The following is a 13,031-nucleotide window of genomic DNA, read 5'->3' as shown; positions in this document are numbered from 1 at the left end:
CACATTAAGCTGATACCTGCCACTGACTTAAAAATTCAATCTACAATCTGGTTAGCCACTACTGCCTCTCCCTTCATACTCTTCCATTCCATAGTCAATGCCCCAATCCCCGTAGCACACGCACAGGCAACCCCAACATAGAACGCATTAACCACAGCCGAGTTATAGCCAGGTAAGATCAGCGCCAATTTTTCATCGCCAACCACCTGCCGCAGAGCCGTAGCACCCACCGTTACCACATCCCGGGCATCCACCCCCGCAATGCCAGCCACATTGCGGGCCAGACAATTCGCAAAGACATTATTCGCGACTGAAATCCACAACGCACCACCAAAATACTGCGCAAAGAAGACCAACGAGATACCCGTCGAGACATCCGCCGGGGAAAGCACAGTCTGCGCCGCGGCAGCGGGCTGCTGCATGCCGAGCCCTAGCCCCAACCCAAAGCAGACCTGGTACCCGATCCAGGCGCTGTGGCCGGTCGTCGTGGTGAACGTGGTCATTAGACCGGACCCGACCGCCATGAGGATGGACGCGACGATCATGAACGGAGTGTAGTATCCGGATCTGGTCACTCCTGCGCCGGCGACGATGCTGCCCACCACCAGGCCGATGATCATAGGGAGGGTCATTATGCCGGATTTTACGGCGCTGGCGTCCTTGATTACCTGGAACCAGATCGGGAGGTAGTATAGTATGACCATCATTGCGCCGTTGAGCATGAAAAGGTACCAGAAGCCGGAGAGGATGCTGCGTTGGAGAAAGATCCGCGGTGGCACTGTTCCGTTGTCTTGTTTCCATGTTTGGATGCCGATGAAGCATAGCAGGAGGATTCCTGCGATGACTAGGAGGACTATTACTCGGCTGTTGGCCCAGGCGTAGGTGGTGCCGCCCCATTGGAGCGCGAGGAGGAGACAGATCATTCCGGGTAGGAATACTGCTGTACCGAGGGGGTCTAGCTTTGCTAGGCGTTCGCGGGTTGAGAGCTTGTTATGTGGGGGGTCTGGGAGCTTCAGGATTAATGCGATGATGGCCATTGCGACGGCGCCGATGGGCAAGTTGATGTAGAAACACCATCGCCATGAAACATTCTCCGTGAAGGCGCCGCCCATCAAGGGGGCGATGACGGACGCAATGCCAAACACAGCGCCGATGAGTCCGGTGTACATGGGTCGTTTATGCAGCGGTGCGATATAGACGATGATGACGACGCTGCCTGACATGAGTCCGGAGGCACCTATGCCGGCGATGGATCGTCCCACAATGAAGGCTGTTGAGGACGGTGCGGCACCACAGATTACCGAGCCAATTTCGAAGAGAAGTATGGCACTTAGGAAGACCCATTTTGGGGAGTAGAATGTATAGATCCGGCCGAAGACCAACTGGAATGAGCAGCATGTGAGCAAGTAGGCACTGCCGTACCAACCGATGTCGCCGAGGGAGTGGAAGGTATCTGTGATGCGCGGAATGGCCGTTGCAATGATCGTTCGATCCTTTGATTGTCAGTGTTGCTGGTAATGCAAAGGAGGGGGATCTCTAATAAGCATACTAGTGCTACCAAGAAGATTGCCAGGTATAAAGCCATCGTGATCATGATTACCCTCGGCAACGGAGGATATGTATGGAGATCCTGCTGCGAATGACCCTTAGTTTCATTGATTTGCTCTTGCGTACCCGTATCAACATTAGCTGGAGAAGGAGACTTTTGAGGATCGATTGACTGGTTGTCGCTCGTTGTAGCCATCTTGCGGAGGTTTGTAGTTGTATGTTCGTTTGACTAGTCGAACATACACAACACGGTATATTGAGAATATGTGTAGTGAAGCTTAAGGAAGGGTACAGATATGCCAAAACGCAGCAATCGTTCGCTTTATAGTTCTCATTGACGCCTAAACAGCAACCAAATCAGCCATCTCGGGACATGGCTCGGGGTCTATCTCGGGTAGTGAAGTGTCTCGGGCCCGAGACCAAAGTAAGCCCTAACAAACCACCAATAATGTACCCTGAATATATATGACCTGGTTTTTATTCGGACACAGTCTCTTGGTATCTCCTACAAGCAGCTCGGTTAAAGGTCTTCTTGTCCCGAATCCTTATCCGAAGGTTCTGAACTCAAACACATCAACGGACAAGAGCATATCATCTCAGAAAGGCTAGAAACATGTTAGGCTTACAGGCTGACGTGGTCCGGACAACGGAACAGAATTACTATGGGCAGGGCTAGAACTGATTGAGATTCTCTAACCACCATTAGAAGAATATTTATGCTATTCCCAGTTTCCTGAAAGACTATTTCCATATGCAGTGTTTAGCGGAAGCCATATGGAAATTGCCATCTTTATCATACTTAATAAATTTCCTCCTTTTCTTTTACAGTTAAAACTACATCTTACAGATCGGGGGCCAGTGTGCGACACAAGAAAAGAAGCCATTGGTCCTCATCGATTAATCAATTTCCACAAAGTCAATTAGCCTTGACCGCTATGCTATTATTACTTAAAACCAAACAAACCCCTATATCATCCCGGTTTTGCATTCGACACGATTTTCTTACGCTTTTCCTACCAAATTATATTTCCAGCTGGGATGTCTTGTTACTCGCTTGAGGGATACAGTCAATCTCTCTTTTTTCTGGCTGCAGCTTCACACGAAAGGAATGCGACCGAATTGCTACTGAGCTTACTGGTGAAGCCGTGGAGCCAGTGCAGCTTCAAGGGGCGTTCAGTTACACGCTAGCGGCTGGGAAGCTCCTTGTACAATTTCGTGTCTCTGAGTCTCTTTTGGATACAAACACGCTGAGTCTCGCCCGGAAGATCTATGGCAACGTTGGGCCCGCTTGTGTTAATAAAGGTGTTGTAGGAACATCACCTTCACCCACCGTCTATGTCATGGACAAAGTTCCTGGAATAACCTACATTGAAGCTCCTTTGGACAACACTTCATTGTATTTCATGGCAAGAACAAACCATGTCGGATTTTGCAAGGTACTTTAAATGTTAGGATGCTGTGGGACTGACTGTAACTGATCTTTCTAGATATTTTGCCAGTTCATGGGTCAATCGCCTCGTGGAGCCTTCTCGTTCAGAGTACTCGTTGGCAGATCTTCAAGACAAACTTGACCTCCTTTTACGCCAGCGCCTTCTCGTTTCACCAGCGTCATTTCTAACCTTCGCGAAAAACTTCCCACCATTTTTGTTCCCACATATTCATTGGTTCTCACCCACACTGACCTGTGTGAAATGAATATCATCGTCAATCCAGAAGCAGGCGGGATCACTGGGGTCGTTGATTGGGCCGAAGCAAAAGTGCTGCCATTCGGAATGTCTCTCTGGGGGCTTCAGAACATGCTTGGGATTATGGACTCCAAGGGCTGGCATTATCATGACAATTCTTCTAGGCTGGAAGACTTTTTCTGGGGTACATTCCACGGGATTGTGGGAATGATTTCCAATGATGGATGACAAACGGGCTATGAAAACTGCGGAACGGGCTGGATTGGTTCCTCCGTTATGGTTTTACTTGGGATGTTGGGGTTTTTGAAAAACCCGTGACAGAGCAAGATTCTTCGATTAGGTATTTAGACGCGTTTTTACACCGCTTGGAGGATTGACCATGAACAGAAGGCAAGGCTCCTACATGTTTAGCCATGATAGATAAACAGACAGAAAACGATGCACAACAAGGCCTTGAAATGACGGTAGCCACTGCTTCTCAAAATTTTAACAATCAACATCAGGCTGTCGTTCAATGGAATTTGCATTTTCCATCAAAAGAAAGAAGCCAATTTCTCCTAGATCTGAGACATTGATCACTTTGACCTTGCGGTAGTTTCCAGAAAACAAAACATGGTAGAGATGGCCACGAAACTCTAGAGAAGATGTTAGTTAAGCTATAAGTAGAGGACGGCAGAATTACCTGGACGGAATTTCTGTGACAGTTTATCAGCAAAGCCGAGAATAGCGTACTGTTCTATCTTCCCTTTTTGTATTATGGGAAGTTATTGTCCACCTGTTTCAAAACTCACCATGTCTTGCGACATCCGATCACGACCTCTCAAAAGTTCCAATCCCCATTTCTTCTGGGCGACAAGGAAGTCAATTTTCCCACTATTGGTACCCGCCTTCATCACATACTCTGGAGACAATATAACATGGCTGTCTAGCAACGGAACTAGGCAGCGACAGAGCTCCTTTTAGTATTGACCTTCTAGTAGCGGAGTACTTCCTGTCAGGGAACGTGTAGGTTAAGCAGTTCAATTATTCAAGATCCACTTTACACAATCACTTCAGATTGCATCATTCCCAAATCTAGTACTTCAGGACTCAGTTAATGAGTGGCTTGAAGAATGCCACCTAATAGTCCCCCTTGATTCAACTGGGCAGAAGAAAGAGGCTGTTTGTCTATCTTCCTGGTCTATGTGGCAAAGAAACACAATATGAGGCCATGTCGGAAAAAACTGTTCTTGAGATAACTATGATTCCACAAAACATGGGAAACACTATGCGAGGGCTCAATTATGGTATAATTATGATGAACTTTAAATCGAATAGCTCTAGTTGAAGAGCTTCCAAGTTTTGCCTAACTAGAATTGTTTGTAGTTAGGGTTTCACGTGCCTTGGAGAGACATTCCCCAGAATACCTCTTTGTATGGTGATTCAACAGCTAATCTACCACCCATCGTTAAATAATTTGTTGATGTTTGAGAGTGGAATTGGAGATCCCAACATTGGGATTCCTATAGATGTGAGACAGTGTGGTGATGCTCGGCAGGTCTATGATAAACCCGGCTCAGTTCCAAGGTTTGCAACGAAGGATCATCTAGAGGGGTCGGGATTTATCCTAATTAGTTGGATAGGATTTGCCTTGGCATTTGTTTATTGAATCCATCGAGGCAGTCTTTTGTTCCCGTTCCTGAATTACTCCGTAATATCTCCGGCCATGGCCATTCTACATCGTACGTTAAGATCCCACGACTTCGGACGATAAGAGTAGGAAACACTCGAAGCGAGGCCGGAGATTAACCATATAGCCCATCTGAAAGTCGGCTAAATTTATGCCTATCATTTCTCCACATGGGTTGACATTCTGCAGCGATTCTTCACTGACATCATGGTCTAGGTAGCCTTAATTTATGCCGGAGATATTAACCCACCAGGGCCAAGACACTACGGACCATCCGATCCTTCCACGTGCAGCAAACACACCCTGAAGAATAGTAGTCTAAGGTCTTAGTATGGATTACTACTGCATTAGGCGCATGCTCGTCACCAACGGCAGCTCTGCTAACATCGAAGATAGATTAAACCGTCGGAATGCCCCTTTTCTTCATCCGAGAGACGATCCCCGACATGCAACTATATAAGGCCGGGCCCAGCGACGATCACTCCTCTTTTTCTTCACTCGCGACCTGACACTTTTCTTCACAGGCAGTATCGGAAAAATCAGAGAAAATCAAGGGGCAAAAAAAAATGCGCTCTATCGCATACCTCGCTAGCGGCCTTCCGGTCGCTTTGGCAGCCACTTCCGGCCAATTCGATGTTCTCTCCTTCAACGTAGCTGGTCTTCCGGCTATCCTCAACGGCAACGAAGTGCCCGGCGATAAAACCACCAATTCCGAAGCAATTGGAACCAAGTTCACCGAATACGATTATGATGTGATCCATGTGCAAGAGGATTTCAACTATCACGCTTCTATATACAAGACCGACACCCATCCTTATCGCACTGCCACTTCCGGAGGGGCGGGCATCGGATCGGGTCTGAACACACTTGCCAACTACCCTTGGGTGGACTTCGAGCGCGTCAAGTGGGAAACATGCTCTGACGCCTCTGGTGCCGATTGTTTGACTCCCAAGGGATTTACCACAATGCGTGTGCGTTTCGACGAGGGTGTCTACGTGGACTTTTACAATTTGCATGCAGATGCCGGGTATGGACACCCAACTCCAAAAACTACAATTATCGATACTGATGTGTCGTAGTTCTGAGACCGACGATGTCAAAGCCCGCAGTGCCAATTTGCAGCAGGTGGCCGATTACATCGGAACCAATTCCGTGGGTAATGCGGTTCTGGTCTTCGGCGATACTAATGCACGATACACTTCCTCTGGCGAGAATATCCGGGTGTTCGGAACCGAGCAGGACATGAAAAACCCTTGGGTAGAGCTTATCCTGAATGGTGTCGAGCCTACGGAGGGAACTGATCCCTGGATGTGTGACAACCCGACGACGAACAACACCTGCGAGACAGTTGATAAGATCTTGTAAGTAATCCTTGAAGTTAACGTATTGTCGAGTCACAACTAAACGATTGGATAGTTACCGGGGAAGCCGTTCCATCGAGTTAAGCTCAACCTTCTGGAGCTATGTAGGCACTAAGTTCGAACTTGATGGACATATTCTCTCCGATCACAACCCTATCGCCTCCAACTTCACATGGACTTTGTCTGATTCAGTGCGCCAGAGTGATCTTTTCGGTGGCCCTCATGGGTATGTATTGTTCTCAGTGCCCATACATTGACATTGCACTAAGCCAAGTATCACAGAAACTGGTTCAACGACCTCTCTTCGGTTCCCTCGTCTTCAACGGGCGAGAACAAGCCAAGCAAGATCATCCTTCGGGGAGAAAATCGCGTGGACAGTGTAGGTCTAGCTTTGACTTCGGGTCAGACTTACACCCACGGAGGAACGGGCGGCACTGCAGCTGAGCTTACCCTGGCGGAAGACGAATACTGGACTCAGGCGAAGCTCTGCCAGGACAAGTACGATAATCATACTCGCATCTTCTACTTGTTGGCAACGACTAGCGCTGGCAATACGGTCAGTACCGGGAAAACAACAGCCGACTGCAAGGAATTCACCGCGCCGGATGCGTGGCAGATTGTTGGGTTCTATGGACGGGATGGAGATGAAGTGGATGAGTTGGGATTCATTTATGCACCGCAGTGATAGGGACTGGTGCTATGGAGGGATTGATCATTCCTTGTATCTAGGGTGAAAACTATTCTAGAAGATGTGCCTGGTATTTAGAAAGGTCTTGCAAGTACATCAGTTTTGAGTGCTGATGGGGTCGTAGGCTATTTGTTCCCAAAGCACCAAAGCTGAAAGCCCCTTGGAACCCAGCAGATATATTCTAATGGGTGGGCGATTTGACATACTCGCTCTCTTGATATTAGTTCTTAAACATCCGATACACAGCAATGACTACCTAAATTGGAAGCTGGGCATGATATGGTGACTTGGCGTGATTCAAATGGAAATACTCTCCATACTTGGATATCAAGTGCCGATGACAATGCTTGTCCTTGGGTCAGGACATTCATTTTCCAATAATTCAGACAGGGGTTATGAAACAATATTGGAACCATATGCGCATGTATGTCGTGGTTGGTTCTGTAGGCTCCCTCGTTGAGCCAAGATGTGTGAATTGATCTACCAAGGCACAATGACTTGATGGCCCATTCACTGACATTAAAGTCAAGTGAATTTAAATAGGCAGCCTTGGTAGCTTTGGGCAAATGGTATACCTTCAAATATCAGGGAATAATCCTGTCTTCCGATGCCAAAGCTCACATTTTGCCTTGAGCGTGGCGAGAAAAAGAGCTGCGATATGAACTACTCACCATTTTCGCATTCTTTTGTTATAGCTATAGCAAGAGAAGGCTTTCGCATTTACCAATCATGGGGAGAGCATGGATATCGCGTAGATCAGTATCTAATAAGAGGCTAGACTTCGGTCCTGGAAGGTTGCAAAGGCTTTCCTTAAGATGTTTCAGAAGCTTTGTCGTTTTCAGGTATGTGTGTGTTATTACAACAGCAACCTCTGCGGAGAGATTTAACAATGTACAGGAAACCCGGACAGATGAACTGAATATTGCCTATAAACAGTGTTTTGAGGTGGATATAAAGTCGATATGTGGTCTATGGAAGCTGCAGCCTCCTATTGTCTGACCTTATCGACCTTGGGTGAGAATATTTGAGATCAAAGACGTGAAAATGGAGAACTTGAAAAGTTTACTTGGGAAGGAGATGTTTAAAGAATCAAGGAGTTGCACTACTAGAGCCAGAATGGTATATCTAGGGAAGGGGTAGGAAAAGCAGACTGGACCTGACTGAAGCAAATGGTTGTATTATGTTGGTATTCAGCGCGTCAAGAGAGGGAATCAAGAATAATTCCAGGGATATATCGTAAGCAGGTAGAAGCATGACTACCCTGAATAAACCACCCTCCTGTTAGCCTCTCCGTTTCACCTTCCGCGCCCTAACTTCCTGTTCTTCTTCACCCTTGGCCTCAAGAACTTGGTCAGCCAATTACCTCTAGATTTCCCCTAGTTCATATTCCTTTCTTTACCCCTATGAATTTTGCATATGCATTGGGTTCTTAGTCCCGGCCTTCCCCGTATCGTCTGTACGTCTGAGGAACGCTATATGTGGGCATAGGAAGAACGAACGAGTGGGGGAGGATAGGAAGATGAGGAAGAGAGAAAAGTAGGGACCAAGGGGTAAGTCGTATTCAACTAGATTGATCCAAAGAAACATGTCTACTATTCTATATTCTTTCCAAAGCAAAAGCGGAAGTCATCCGAGTGTTCCGCTCCTACTCAGGAAATCAACGAAAGACACCTCTCAGATATAGAAATCAATACCGACGATCAGACAGCTCAACGCTACCGACTCAGGAAAATGTCAACTTCTTACAGGTCGCCAACGCTGTTACTATGTCTGTTTTGTATTTAGTACGGTCCAAGTACAGGCGCTTTTCCTGATCAAGATCTCCACTACGTATAAATTAATATAAACTCGGATTGTTCGGGATGCCGAAAGTCAGTATTGGACTCATGTATATACTGGTCGTCTTTATATCAACCAATATCGTATTGTTCTGTGCATTTAGAATTGTCTTTCCGTTGAATATGATTATCAATTATTGATCTCAGAGCATTAGTAGTTAGTTTATAGTGTACCAGAAAAGTCTCCATTCATTATGCGCAATGTTATTATTAGCTCCCTCAAATAGTATCAATTTAGAAATGATTATCTGATCTCAGACCATGTATGTCACAATAGAGTTCGATTGCCAGGGCTCGGCAGCCAGGACCCGGCGCCTAGATTGCGTAAGCCACGAGTCTTGCTGCCTGCATCCATGATGCAGCAAACATATGACAGGTGTAAAACCAGCCAATCCCTTACCTCCACTACAATATTCATCTTTTACTAACCAGACGGGTGGCGTAGCGGAACGTGGATTCCGTAAAGTCCGTTAAAGTTCACTTAGGGTTATGTGTAGCAGTCTGAAACCCGGCGAAGATCCCGTGTCCAGTAGAGAGGGAAGGGATTGCTCCGTCGAAAATAGGGCAAGCCACCAGAAGATTAAGAGCCGACTGTTTGGTCCCTTCATTTATCTTAGGAGGCTCTTCAGATACGCGAGCTCCACAGGGCCCACTGTTCCAAGCTCATCTTTACCCCTTTTACTCATTCCACGGCACACACGGGCCATGTTCCAGGTTTCCAGAACCGCAGCACCCATTCTGACCATTACCGTTGAAGAAGAGTCTCTGGGTGTTTCACATTTTGACCCTTTTTTACCGTTTTGGCTTCTTAAACGCTGGAGAGCTTCGGATGGATCCTGTTCTGAACGTTTGTTCTCTTAGAGATCAGATCATACGAAATGGATCCAATGGGCACCAGAAGATCATTTCCTATTCATCCACGGAGCTCTATATCCTTTGTTGTCTATGTGAGTATCGAATTCTGGATGACAGCCTATATAAGCCATGGAGCGCCCCATGAATAGCACTCCATACCAAACACAACTCTGCCAACTACCAATCGCACTCATTAATTCCTATCGTTTACTTTTTCACTCCTTCTATCCAACCAAGTATTCACAATGAAGCTTTCTCTGAACCTTCTGCTCCTTCCCATGGCCCTCGGCGCCGCCATCGGTGTCCGTGACGACAGCCGCCGCGGCAACTACACTGTCCAGGGCTTGGGCGAGCGCAAGCAGGCCATCGTCAGCGCCGGCGGTAATACCATGGACCTGGCCATTGCCATGCTGGAGAAGTAGGTTCTATTCCGTGTGCTTTCAAACCAGGCATCAGGAACTATACTGACCGGCAAACGTTAAAGCGACAACATGGACCCCAGCACCTACCCATACGGTAAGTCCATACCCACCTAGACATGTCCCGATGATCCAGATATTCTAACAGGACACAGGCGATGGAAAGACCGGTGACGCCACCAACTTCGGTATCTTCAAGCAGAATTGGATGATGTTGCGCACCTCCGCCAGCGAGTTCCTCGGCCAGAAGGTTGAGGATGTTAAGAACGGCGAGGTCCTGAAGTAAGACACTCTACTGTATGGTCCTCCTCAACAAGATCTAATACATCTGCAGCACCAACCTCGAAAAGGACATCAAGGCCCGTCACGACGGTGAGAAGAAGTACGGCTTCGATGTTTGGTACGCCGGTCATCGCAACGGCGCGTCCGGTCTCGAGAACCCCAATACTCAGGATATCAACAGTATGTTTTCGCAATTCTGCATTGGTTTCTATGCTAACCAGATGAGTAGACTACAAGAGTGCCGTCAAGTGGATCAAGTCTCAGATCGAGAGTGACAAGAAATACCAGAGCGATGACACCCGTTTCTGGGTTGATGTCGTTGCTATCTAAGCGGCTCATCATGGTGGTGGCTGTTTTTTAGGGAGAGATGATATGTGGCGGTTGGGTATTCGGCAGACTTCATTCTTTTCTACATTTTAGACCCCGGGACTGGTTCCCTGTCGCTCCTTTAAATTTACTTTCAATAGACCGTGCTATTTTACCTAGGTTTTCATTGTTTGTCCGTCTGCGCTACAGTCTCTAGTGAGAGGCGGAATCAACTACTCATAGATGCTTGCGACTGAATAGATACTGGCTGACATGTTATACTTATAGTACATACGTATGATCACCTACAAAAAGCACATAGCACATAAGAGATAGAAACATCGCTAGACTCCCAATAGCACCAGGCTTCACCATCTCACTCAACATTCAAAAGCTTCGATGTCTGATACCTCTATACATATTCGTCCTGTCCTGATCATGCAACGCAGCGAAGGTATCGTCACTCTTCTACTCTAAAACCTGTGTTCAGGAGTGCACCTCACTACTAGCAAGGTAAGTCTCGAATTGAGCTCTGGACGAAGTCGTCCCGATTCCCTCAGTTTCGGGGCATAGGAGACCCTTACTCACTCCACGAAGGTGAATGCTTATAGAACTAGCCTTCTAGCCTTTAGACTTTGTAGATGCCGGGTCGATTCGTGGAGGGTCCGATGGATTGTCGGGCTTCGTAACCTGCGGTGGTGTTGCGGACGGCCAAGATTGTCTTTGTTTCACCGAGGCAGACAATATGTTGGGGTGCTTTAAGGCCTAAGCCTACGTTGGCCCCTGTCGTTTTGATTGTTTGGTCGGTGAAGGGGCGGTTGGCTATTCTGGGTGGTGGAAGCACTGGCCGTAGATGAAGCAGGGGAAGGAGATAATTTCGAATGTGTGTGTATTGAACATGTATTACTTTATTGTGACGGTGGTTTGATGTCATTATCGTGTTCTGCGAGCTCATGTAATTGCTTTCGGGCTCGAGTATGTCGTGAGTCTTGGATGTACCGGCTTTAACGTTGGGGGAGATTAGGTCGGGTATGTCCAACTGGGATCGCCATAACGACAAGTCCACGTTTCTTTTCCTTGAAAGAACGTGTCGTTCGTAAAAGATAAAGTATTGGCTGAATATTCGGACCATAAATTATGGCCTGATACTCCTTAGAAAAAGCACAGACGTCCAATCAAAGACCAAATGATAAGATCACGGTCGAGGTAATCGCCAGAAGGGACCTTCAGCTATTCCATTTCTGTCATGACGTTTCTCTGGCCCCTATCATCCCTACTCGGAGGGGAGAGGGGAATTAAAGGAGGCGAAGACGCAGTGTCGCCCACACTGCATGTGCTTGTCACCTCTCCCAGATAATCTTGAGCAAAAGCAAGACTAGGCTGGGTGGATATCTTATTGGAGAAGTGTTGTGACTGAGCTAGCCATCGATTTACGATAGCAACCGCTTGACATGTCACCGGGTAGCTATCATTCTCCGAACAAACAGTCACAGAGTCATCGTCAGAGTCAGTCAGGGTCCCTTCATCTGTATCCGGATTAAGGAAAAGCTCTGGGAACATGAAGTGCAAACACCGCTCAATGCGATCCAATCGCTTCGATATATCTTCAACCGTCGACCTGCATTCGTCAGGAAATGGCTATCATTAGGTATACAGTGCGAAAGCAGAAAAGATATACAGACCTATCAATCCACTGCCCTTCATTCTCCGGCGCAATTGTTGACAAACACTGGTCCTTGGTAGTCCCCCGGTGGTGCACGCCAATGGTCTTCTTGCAACAGTCTTGCCTATGCAATAGACATGACTGGGAAAGAGATACATTATCACACTATCGGACTATTCAGTCGTCGTCCAGCAAGATGCAACAAGGACTGCAGAGAAAGAAGCTTATCTTACCTTAATCTCTCTGTCCCAACAACAGTCGCTGTTTGAGTCAGTAATGTCCTCAGACTCAGTAAATTAGAAACACAGCAGATATCTCAGACCCACCACCTTTTTGACATAGACCTGGCCCATAAGTGCCGTTTTTTGACAGGCCTGTCCGCTTCGCTGTCACTATGGGAGTCATATGCCGGGCGCTTGGCGCCTGTTTGGTGGCAGGCAGTTGTATCGCTCATGGTTCGTGCCATGGTGGTCTATAAAGTCTGTATGTTGTTTGTATTCTGACATATTTCACCTCGATAGTTGGACTCTTATTCATTTGTACTATCGGCACACGGCTATTCCTCAAGCGTGGCGGTGTTGTTCCGGGAATCTCCAGATCGTCCCGCCACTCGGCACAATTAGTCAATGTCTACGGAATTATCGGATGTGGTGCCTTCGGGGTTACAGGATTATTATATGCTTATTCTACTGTCGGATATTACGGATAAAACATATT

The 13,031-nt window shown here is 47.1% G+C and overlaps 5 protein-coding genes across 5 annotated transcripts; 2 read left to right on the top strand and 3 right to left on the bottom strand.

Moving 5' to 3' along the window:
- Positions 1-35: 35 nt before the first annotated feature.
- On the bottom strand, positions 36-1,744 carry BDV37DRAFT_280973 (MDR family MFS transporter; the record flags this gene model as incomplete). The annotated part of the gene is made up of 2 exons (XM_032086719.1): positions 36-1,493; positions 1,550-1,744. 2 exons carry the CDS (start codon positions 1,742-1,744, stop codon positions 36-38), a joined length of 1,653 nt encoding a protein of 550 aa, XP_031943703.1.
- Positions 1,745-5,275: 3,531 nt separating this feature from the next.
- BDV37DRAFT_243093 (endonuclease/exonuclease/phosphatase family protein) lies at positions 5,276-7,162 on the top strand. Its single transcript, XM_032081392.1, has 4 exons — positions 5,276-5,929; positions 5,982-6,263; positions 6,319-6,489; positions 6,546-7,162. Exons 1-4 carry the CDS (start codon positions 5,469-5,471, stop codon positions 6,946-6,948), a joined length of 1,317 nt encoding a protein of 438 aa, XP_031943702.1. The 5' UTR covers positions 5,276-5,468; the 3' UTR covers positions 6,949-7,162.
- A 2,727-nt stretch (positions 7,163-9,889) lies between these two features.
- Positions 9,890-10,675, top strand: BDV37DRAFT_280971 (uncharacterized protein; the record flags this gene model as incomplete). The annotated part of the gene is made up of 5 exons (XM_032086718.1): positions 9,890-10,062; positions 10,129-10,160; positions 10,219-10,345; positions 10,398-10,525; positions 10,575-10,675. 5 exons carry the CDS (start codon positions 9,890-9,892, stop codon positions 10,673-10,675), a joined length of 561 nt encoding a protein of 186 aa, XP_031943701.1.
- Positions 10,676-11,073: 398 nt separating this feature from the next.
- On the bottom strand, positions 11,074-12,034 carry BDV37DRAFT_64033 (uncharacterized protein). Its single transcript, XM_032090987.1, has one exon. It carries the CDS (start codon positions 11,781-11,783, stop codon positions 11,280-11,282), a length of 504 nt encoding a protein of 167 aa, XP_031943700.1. The 5' UTR covers positions 11,784-12,034; the 3' UTR covers positions 11,074-11,279.
- Positions 11,375-12,918, bottom strand: BDV37DRAFT_64029 (uncharacterized protein). The gene is made up of 4 exons (XM_032090986.1): positions 12,644-12,918; positions 12,548-12,575; positions 12,334-12,479; positions 11,375-12,269 (listed from the first exon to the last, which is right to left on the bottom strand). The coding sequence occupies exons 1-4, from the start codon at positions 12,778-12,780 to the stop codon at positions 11,882-11,884; spliced, it is 699 nt and encodes a 232-aa protein (XP_031943699.1). The 5' UTR covers positions 12,781-12,918; the 3' UTR covers positions 11,375-11,881.
- Between the last annotated feature and the right edge of the window lie 113 nt (positions 12,919-13,031).

Source organism: Aspergillus pseudonomiae (genome assembly GCF_009193645.1).
Source record: "Aspergillus pseudonomiae strain CBS 119388 unplaced genomic scaffold BDV37scaffold_17, whole genome shotgun sequence".
Taxonomy (NCBI): domain Eukaryota; kingdom Fungi; phylum Ascomycota; class Eurotiomycetes; order Eurotiales; family Aspergillaceae; genus Aspergillus; species Aspergillus pseudonomiae.
The sequence above is the reverse complement of the archived record's forward strand: the minus strand, read 5'-3'. Positions and strand labels throughout refer to the sequence as shown.